This window comes from Simochromis diagramma, unplaced genomic scaffold (genome assembly GCF_900408965.1).
Source record: "Simochromis diagramma unplaced genomic scaffold, fSimDia1.1 OVJJ01000113.1, whole genome shotgun sequence".
NCBI lineage: Eukaryota > Metazoa > Chordata > Actinopteri > Cichliformes > Cichlidae > Simochromis > Simochromis diagramma.
Genome location: NW_024387142.1, coordinates 285116 through 294377, shown reverse-complemented (window position 1 = coordinate 294377; position 9262 = coordinate 285116). Strand labels below are relative to the sequence as shown.

Below are 9262 nucleotides of genomic sequence, written 5' to 3'. Positions count from 1 at the left end.
TGTCTTTGTGCGATGCAGAAGTGAAGGCAAAAGGACCAACAAGTGCTCAGCATCTCTGGGAACTCCTTCAAGACTGTCGGAAAACCAATTCAGGTGATGACCTCATGAAGCTCATGGAGAGAACGCCAAGAGTGAGCAAAGCAGGACTCAAAGCAAAGGGCGGCTTTCATTACTACATAATTCCATATGTGTTCATTTATACTTTTGCAGTCTTGATTGCAGCAAGGAGGAATTATGGCAGGAGCCCTAGCTCCGCCTGGAAGAGAGAGCTGGGGATTCAGTAACAGCAGGTCCTCATCTTTGGCCTACACCTTTGCCATCATTATATCTGGCAAGGAGTAGGCTGGGGCGCCACACAGCTGGGCCTCCAACGCCAACTAAGACAAGCTTCTCTTAAACATAAAACAGAAATTTGGATGCCAGATGGATCAATATCTACCCACCCATCAGCCATAAATGAGTAGTTTGAGAAATTCTACCGCGACCTTTACACATCACCTTTTTTTTTTTTTAGGTATTTACAAGTCTGAAGCTTTACTAGTAAGCACTTCAGACGTTCACAACCACCAGATCATTCAGTTACTGATGATATAATTGATTTGGACCCTTGTACAAAAGGCAATATTTTAATAAATTATTTCAAGATTCACCGAGCTGGGAAAAAACTATATTAACATGGATAAAGGATCTCAAAATGGAAATTCCCAAAGAATTCTGGCAGCTCTGTCTAGAGAATACTCACACATCTTCGTTCTGTATTAGACAATGTTTGATACAATTTAAGAGAGTACTTAGTTACAGACAAGCAAAAATGTATCCAACTGAGTGTAGCATGTGCAAGACGCCAATCAGGTTCCAACCACATTAGGGAATATGTTTTGGGGGTGCTCTCGGCTACACAAATTCACAAGAATGTGTAGGTCTTTCTTACACATGCAACAGAACAATTTCACCATCGGCCCACATCTCCACCTCCTTCTTTTAACAACTCGGTAAAATGGTTTATTGAACTTTTTTAACTGTCTAACATTTCTCAAACAATTGTGAGGACAGAATATCCATTGTATTAATTTCATTTGTCATTGTGTATATCATGGATTTTTTGCATTTGTGACACTACCATTCAAACCCAGGTCTACTTAATAAAATTACATGTTTCCAACTTCCTGTACTTTTTTGCATTTATCAAAATATGCTGATATTTTATTTACAATGCTTTCTGTAGACAGTGCTGAACAGAACTGTTGGCAGGTCAATGAGCTGCATATCTATTGCTCTTCCTCCTCCAGGTCCCAGCAGCTGCTGAATAGGCAGGCATAATTCAGTCAGGTCCGCTGTTCTCCAATCCCCAAATCCAGACTCCTCTACCCAAACTGCCAGACGTAGAAGTGTGATTCATCACTCCAGAGAACACGTGTCCTCTGGAGTCCAGTGCTTTACACCACTGCATCCAAAACCTTTCATGTAAGGCTCGGATGCAGCTGATCAGCCACGGAAACCTGTTCAATGAAGCCGTCTACGTGCTGCTCTCAAGCTCATTTGAAGGCTTTCATTCCCAGTGGTTTTCACTTTGTTATACTACTGGCAGACTGGAATATTCAGCATTGCACAGGCATCCTGTAACGGTACCACGCAGGAATGTATTGAGCTCATGACAGCGACCCATTCTTTCACAAACGTAGAACCAGTCTGCAGGCCTGGAGCTCGATTTTATACAGCTGTGTTCGTGGAAGTGATCGGAACACCTGAATTAAAGGGTTTGGGTAGGCGAGGGTATACTTAATATAGTTTTATTACATTCAGCCATTCTCATAGATGAAAGATCTGAAAGTGCTGTTTGGAAGTGTTGTTTAGTTATATTAAAAAGTCAAACAGTTATCTGCAGGAAACATTTCAATTAAAAAGAAAAAGCTAAGTGTCCCAAATGCATTTGTTTAACTGTACTAACATAATGAGCTGAAAGAACAGCTTTGCATGAATGATACAGATCGAAAGTTTGAAATAAGGACCCACGTAAACAAATAAAGAAAATCAATTAGCAGGAGCTTTTGACACTTAACATACTGTGATGAGCTGAACGCTCAGTAATGGGTTTAAAATCACTGCAACAACAACGTCTAAATAATTATGGATTCCTGTCTACGCTTTAACAGTGTCAGCGGCACAATAAAAGGGTTAAGATGAGGGGGCGTCACATTTGAATAATCTAATTTGCTAGATGTGGTAGAGCTCTGTGTTGATTGGCTGTCGGCTTTGTGCATCAGTGACTTCTTTCCTTCACCGTCCGTGACGTTAGTGCTGTCGGTAGTTCCTGTGGGAGTCTGATGGTCTTGAGGAACCGGTGCCTTTACCTGAGTAAAAAGTTCATCATCCAGTTCTTGAAGCCTTCTTTTTGTCGTGTTAGAGTCAGCGGGGGCAGAGAGACACTGGTACATCTGAAACACAGAGGGTCTCATCAAAACACTGGAGAAAAAAGTTCCTATTTTTAGGTTCTGCCAGAAACTTAAAAAGCCAGGCGGCTGACAAAACCTAACCAGCACAGATCACCAACTGTCCTCGGCCTCCAGTGAAAGCCAAGAATGAAATTTATTTCAATCAAATTAATTTTATCCTCAAAAGAAAAAACGATTTCAGGGCTTTCAAAGCCTGCTCACATGAAGACGACGGCTGTGTGTAAGCAGCAGGTCTCACCTGGATCATATGTTTGTGCAGTTTGCTGCAATCTAGCAGGGGAAGCTCCTCAGGGGAGAGACATTAAAAGGTCCAACACTATGGCACTCTCTGGATGACAAAATGTATTATTAGCAAATGTAAATTCATCAAGTGAAAGCTATAAACAGACTTTCAGGATCGATCCAATATTTTGAGTAACCAGAGGAACAAGAACACAATGCACGTTTCAGTTTTTCCTTTTTAGCGAAGCTTTGGTCAAAGACAGCACCAAGACTGTTTCATAACAGTGTAAAAGGAGTTCACAGAGTAGGTGTACCCTGGTTTTATATGTTGTTTCTTCAATTTTTAATTTAAAAAAATATCTCTTTCAATCTCTTTGTTGGTAACATCTCCATTTCAGCTTCACCGACAGGTGTTGCCGGCATAAAATGTAAAATAAGCTTCTATTTTAAAAAAAAATACAATAAAAACCTCTCAGTTTCAACATTTGAGAACTTGTTTTGTACTATTATGAACTGAATACATGCTTTAAAAGACCTGCATATCATTGTCTGCTTTTGTGTTTAGATTTTATGAAGTGTCCAAACAATTTGGGGTCAACTTGTGACGACCAAAATGGTTTCCCAGAGCTTGAGGGGTTTGCACATTCACAGGTTGCCTGATGGGAAGGGACGCTGCTGCAGACAGTTACAGTCAGACTGCAATCACTCTCAAAGACATTGATGAAGGTTGACAAATAATTGCTGTCGACTTATAGACAGATTGCCATCAGCTGGTTGTAGTGTGCTTACTTTCCTCAGCAACAAGAAAGTTGCTGAGCGCAAATGAAGTCGTTAAATGTGAACTTCTATGTAGACAACAGACATGAGTTTTTACTATTACAGTTAACTGCTGTATTATTTTATTATTTATGCTATCACAGACTAATACCCGACTGTTGGCAAACTAAACTCTGTCTTATATTTAAGAAGCACATCTTGAGTACAGCTTTACCAACATGAATAACTTGATTTGTTTCTCGTGAAGACATCCTGAAACGAACCTTTTTTCATTAACCTCACATGAATATTACATAAAATACTGACGGCGCCGGTGCAACCCCTCAGCCTCCTGGCAGACACACCTACGGTCTACATTTGAAAATCCTAGATGACTTCATACTTAAGTTTTCACATTCACAGGAGATTTGCGGAAAGGTTTACGTGTGAAATTCAGCATGTTCAACGTGTTTGTTGCAAAAGGATTCTGCCATAATATTCAGCGATGCTTACCCATGGGAGTGAGTTGACAATCCTGATTCGGTTTTTGAACTGTACTTAAGAAGCCATAGATCCTCTCAAAGTCCACTACACACTTGACACCAAACATGTCTTTTGTGGCATATTTGCTGGTCCGACCAAACTTGGCATGAAATGCTGTGGCGGAGACGGACTGTGGGAGAGTAGTGGGTGTGGAGCAGCTGGAAATGGCTGAAGAGGCAGCAGTGGATAATACAGAACGGGGGACTGAAGTAAGGGTAGTGGCAGAGCAAGAGGCGGGCACATTAAGGCTGGAAGACAAAGACTGAGAGGTGGAGGTGATGGCGATGGTGGTGGGCTGTGGCTCGGTGGGCTGCTGGGTGGTCTCGTTTAATGACCTGCTAAGACTTGGAGATGTTGAAGACCTAGAAGGGGGTTGAAGCGGTCCTTTCTCTGGCGTCGCTGTCAGAGATGCAGTCTGTAGATATACACATGGCTTGTCAGAAGTTTCAAATGTGGGCGCAGGCTGTTGCTGCGGTAGACAGATTGTGCCGTTTGGCATGCTACATACTTGAGATGGTGCTGGCGGTGTTTTGGATGGCCTTGTGGTTGGTGCTGGAGTCTTGGGTGACTGCACTGCCTTTGTGTACTGATGCGCACCTAGAGAGGGACGTTTTACATTTTTAGTTGCAATATATTTTTTCACAATAATATGGCAGCAACTATCAACACATGTAATAAGGCGTTACCTTGGGGATCAGAAAGGACACACCTACAGTTTGGCTACTCTGGTCTGCATCTGTGGATGTGTTTGTAAACTTGCAGCTTTTCCCTGTGATTTGGTTTCTTTTAACACAGAAGAGTCAAACTGAACTCCTGCAAACCTTAATTCATCCCTACAAACCATGTGAGACTGTTCACTCTGCTTACTGGTCAGCTGTGTCTGTGGCAGGAGTAACAGAAGTAAATACAGGGAGATGTTGCTGTGTGCCGGACTACTGCAGAACATGGACAGTTTACATAGAAATCACAGTTAGCTGCTAACCCATATATCGATACCTATGGTATATCTACCTGCACATTTTTAGTACCTTGATGGTGGAAATAACTCGTTTTTGATGTAAACAGACTAAACACCACAGGTGTGAAAAGACCCAAAGACACAAAAGGACAACAAACAGGCTGGTGACCACTTTCATGGTTGTGACAGAATATCTGGTCTCACAATCGATATGCAAGTGGCACGACAGCTCTATGGGATTGTCTTAATATACAGTAAAAGCCATGGAAAGCAGGCAGGTGTTTGTTTGTTTTAAAAAAAAAAAACAAGAACATATTTTTCCCGTTACCATGTTCAGGTGCCCAAAATATGGAGCAAAACGGATATTACATTTCACAATATGGGAAGGTGTTATTCCAGCTTTATTCTTAAATGGATTAAACTCATTTTTCCAATACAACACTCCCTAATGACAAAGTTTGCTTGAGAATTTCAATACATTTGCTTTTATTCCAAATTTATTAGTTAAAAACCAAAAATACAACATGCACGTAAGTATTCACAGCCTTTACCGTCACACTCGAAACTGACCTCGGGTGCGCTGCATTTCCTGTTCCCGTCTGCAACTTAATTAGAGTCAAGCCTGGGTAAATTTAATTGATTGGACAAGAAAGGCCAGCTCATAGTTTATGGTGCAGGAGCTGTCTGTAGACCTCCAAGACAAGACAAACACAAATCAAGGGTGCAGACAAACTTCATGAAGGCACCAGTGAGCACAATGGCCTCCATCAAGTTTAGAAGCACCAGGACTCTTCCTGGAGCTGGCTCCCCGGCCAAGGTGTGCGACCGGGTGGAAGGGCCTTAGTAAGGCAGGTGACCAAGAATCCAATAGACACTTGTGGGCGATCGTGGCTCAAGAGTTGGGAGTTCGCCTTGTAATCGGAAGGTTGCCGGTTCGAGGCCCGCCTTGGACAGTCTCGGTCGTTGTGTCCTTGGGCAAGACACTTCACCCGCTGCCTACTGGTGATGGTCAGAGGGCCCGGTGGCGCCAGTGTCCGGCAGCCTCGCCTCTGTCAGTGCGCCCCAGGGTGGCTGTGGCTACAATGTAGCTTGCCATCACCAGTGTGATGTGTGTGAATGGGTGGATGACTGGATATGTAAAGCGCTTTGGGGTCCTTAGGGACTAGTAAAGCGCTATATAAATACAGGAGTTTGTTACTAGCAGCTATATAAATACAGGCCATTTACCATTTACTCTGGTGACGTTCCAGTGCTGTTCCACAGAGGGAGGAGAACGTTCCACAACGACAACCACTTCTGCATTATTCGACCAATCAGACCTGTATGGTCGACTGGACAGATTAAAGTGAATCCTCAGTAAACGCGAATGATGCTTGCCTGGAATTTGCCAAAATAGATCTGAAAGGCTCTTACACCATTCTTGCCTGATGAAGCAAAGACTGAACCCTTTGGCCTCATCTGGCTCTCTTCCACAGCGCCTTGTGTCATGCCTAACACCCCTCGTCCCCAACTAGTTGCAGCAGATGGCAGCCTGAGCCCTGCTTTGCTGCGGCTTTCTTCCTGTTAAAAAGTAGTGGCTCCCCATCCAACCTGATGGAGCTCGAGAAGTTCTGTAAGTAGAATGGGAGAAACTGCCAAAAATAGGTGGGCAAAGCTTATGGCAACTTATCATTTTGTCATTATGGGGTGTTAGGTGTAGAATTTCTGCTATGATAAATGAATTTAGTCCATTTTGGTCTTGACATTGTAACATGAATTGTGGTCCAAGTGAATACTTTACGGATGCACTGTGAACCTTCAGGGGGAATGTTTTTGTTGTTTGTCAATCATTTCACACTGACCTATGAAACACATAAAAATATAGAAATAAATCAGTGTAGCAGCAATACTGGCAGGGCCCAGTCAGACCCTTCAGCCTCCTTGCAGATGCACCTATGGTATAAATCTCTGGCTTCCACAGCATGTCTTTATCTTGTCTTCCATCTCTCCCCCCAACCGGTCGCAGCAGATGGCCCCGCCCCTCCCTGAGCCTGGTTCTGCTGGAGGTTTCTTCCTGTTAAAAGGGAGTTTTTCCTTCCCACTGTCGCCAAATTGCTTGCTCATAGGGGGTCATATGATTGTTGGGGTTCTTTCTGTATGTATTATTGTAGAATCTACTGTACAATATAAAGCACCTTGAGGTGACTGTTGTTGTGATTTGGTGCTGTGTAAATAAAACTGAGTTAAATTCAATTCCAAAATCCAAAATGCCTCATTCTCAACTTATTGCGTTTAAAAGATTTGACCTGTGAACCTTACGGTCAAGTTCACTGGCATTCAAAGTTTTTTGAAATTTTTTAGCAGATACATCTAGATTATCATTTTCAAAATCCTAGGTGACTTCCTTCTCCAGTTACTACATCACTTCGTTCTCGAGTTACGGCATACACAAACTTGAGTGTTGGCATTGCCCACCCTCATTCCATCCAGTGTGATAAAAATACAAGACCAGCCCTTTATGGCTGATTTACCATGAAACCATGAAAAAAATTCAAATTATAGGCGCTTTGTTACCAGCAGCCTGTCACTTAAAAAATGGTAACTGAGAAACTGAGAAAGATAACACAATTTGACAGTACAAAAAATATATATATTTTTGCACCGACAATGCGATTCAGAAAGAGCCATTAAGCAAAAACCTGACGTATATCAGCATACTGTGCAGAAAACACTACCGCTTACCAAACGTTTATCAGAAATGGTCTCAATAAAAGGGTGGCTACCATTAAAAATAAAAAGGAGCAGGCTCTCGTTTCTGGCAGCTGAGCACATGATGCTGAGAGGTGGTTGGAGGAGCTACAGGTTTGTACCTTGCACTGGCACCGGTATTGGCCTCAAAGGGATGGTACGACCATCTGTGGGTGGTCTGTGCACCTGGGGAGGGTCACCATTTCTCAAAGTGCAAGGCTCTGTAGAAGACACGATCAGCATCTGAAAACACAGACAGAAGCAGAATGTGGGAGAACAACATTGATTCAACCGTGTTTTTAACCACACAAATGTAACTATCAGCAGGAATTTTAAAAGCAAAGAACAGAAAACTTTAGTTTAATTTACATGCAGCAAGAATTATTCCTTGCAAATTAAGATGAGCTGTTGCACATTATTGATTTGTCTTTTTTGAAAAAGCTATATTCATTTTTATATCAGCCAAGCTCATGAAGGTGGTACTTTACGAGCCATATATTTTCTGAGGTGGTACTCATCATAAAAGGTTTGAGAACCGCTGCTCTAGCTGATCTCGATGAACACCAAGTGTTGGAACTCAGACTGAGGAGATGAAAGGAGCAGAAAAAAGAGAAGAGACGAGTGAAAAGGGGAGATGAAGGAGGAGGGTAAAGGGAAAGAGTGAAATAAGAAAAAAAGAGGGGACAAAGGATAAAGATGGAGAGAGAAATAGGAAGAAAGGGAAGGCGAGGCGGAAAGAGCAAAGAAGGAAACCAAGAGAGTACAGGAGAAAAACGAAGGGGTAGAAAAGGAAAAAAGATATAACGAGAGGGGAAAAAAGAAGGGGGAGAGGTGAGAGCCAGAGTAAGAAAGGCGAGTCTAGTGATAGGAAGAAGAGAGGGGGGGGGGAGGGAAGGGCAAAAAAAGACGGAGAGGCAAGAAAAAAAAAGAAGAGAGACGGAAACGCCCACACCACGGGGGTGGACAAGAACGAGGAAGAAAGAAACCAGGGTGCGGAAAAGAACAAGGTACGAAGACGAAGAAGTGTACAGAGGAAAAAGAGGCGGAAACGCGAAGGGTCGAGCGGGAGGAACCAAAGGAGGGAAGCAACGCAGGAAAGGCCGGGCCAGAACAGGGGGCACAGAAGGGGGGGGGGGAAGGAAGAAGAAACGGAGGGCGAGCCCGGCCAAACAAAGCGCGGGCAACAGGGGACAGAAGGAAAAATAGGACGAGAACAAGGGAGCGAGCGGGCGCGACGGCCAAAAGCAACCGCGACACCGAAGATAGCCAAGGACCGGGAGCGTCCTGCGGCAAGGGCACAAAAAAAACAGGCAGACGGGGGGGAAACGGACACCCACCTCGGCAACCGCAAAATCGAGGCGGAAAGGACGGGGAAAAACGGGGGCGGAGACACGAGGGGACAGGATGGATTCGTGGGAAAAACGGGGGGGCCTGGGGGCGATGAGCCCGGGGTTGGGTGGCAGGGGCGGGGGCGGGGGGAGAAAGAACGGCGCCACCACGTGCCCCCTTTAGCCGGGGGGGGAGACAGCACAAGCAAAGGGAAAAGCAGCCAAGGAGACGGGTGCACCCTGAGGACTACGCAAGGCAACGGAGAAAACAGGAA

At 43.9% G+C, this 9262-nt stretch overlaps 1 protein-coding gene across 1 annotated transcript; it reads right to left on the bottom strand.

The window, feature by feature from the left end:
* Window positions 1–1087: 1087 nt before the first annotated feature.
* Window positions 1088–8232, bottom strand: snapc2 (small nuclear RNA activating complex, polypeptide 2). Its single transcript, XM_040047195.1, has 5 exons — window positions 7782–8232; window positions 4483–4571; window positions 3945–4389; window positions 2692–2781; window positions 1088–2435 (listed from the first exon to the last, which is right to left on the bottom strand). The coding sequence occupies exons 1-4, from the start codon at window positions 7900–7902 to the stop codon at window positions 2741–2743; spliced, it is 696 nt and encodes a 231-aa protein (XP_039903129.1). The 5' UTR covers window positions 7903–8232; the 3' UTR covers window positions 1088–2435; window positions 2692–2740.
* Between the last annotated feature and the right edge of the window lie 1030 nt (window positions 8233–9262).

Excerpts from the sequence above, each read along its gene's own strand:
- snapc2 (XM_040047195.1), bottom strand. The coding sequence starts at position 7,902 with ATGCTGATCGTGTCTTCTACAGAGCCTTGCACTTTGAGAAATGGTGAC. Across the intron at positions 4,572-7,781 it reads AATACCGGTGCCAGTGCAAG|GTGCGCATCAGTACACAAAG; the intron begins GTACAAACCTGT and ends GTCCCTCTCTAG. Across the intron at positions 2,782-3,944 it reads TTGTCAACTCACTCCCATGG|AGAGTGCCATAGTGTTGGAC; the intron begins GTAAGCATCGCT and ends TTTGTCATCCAG.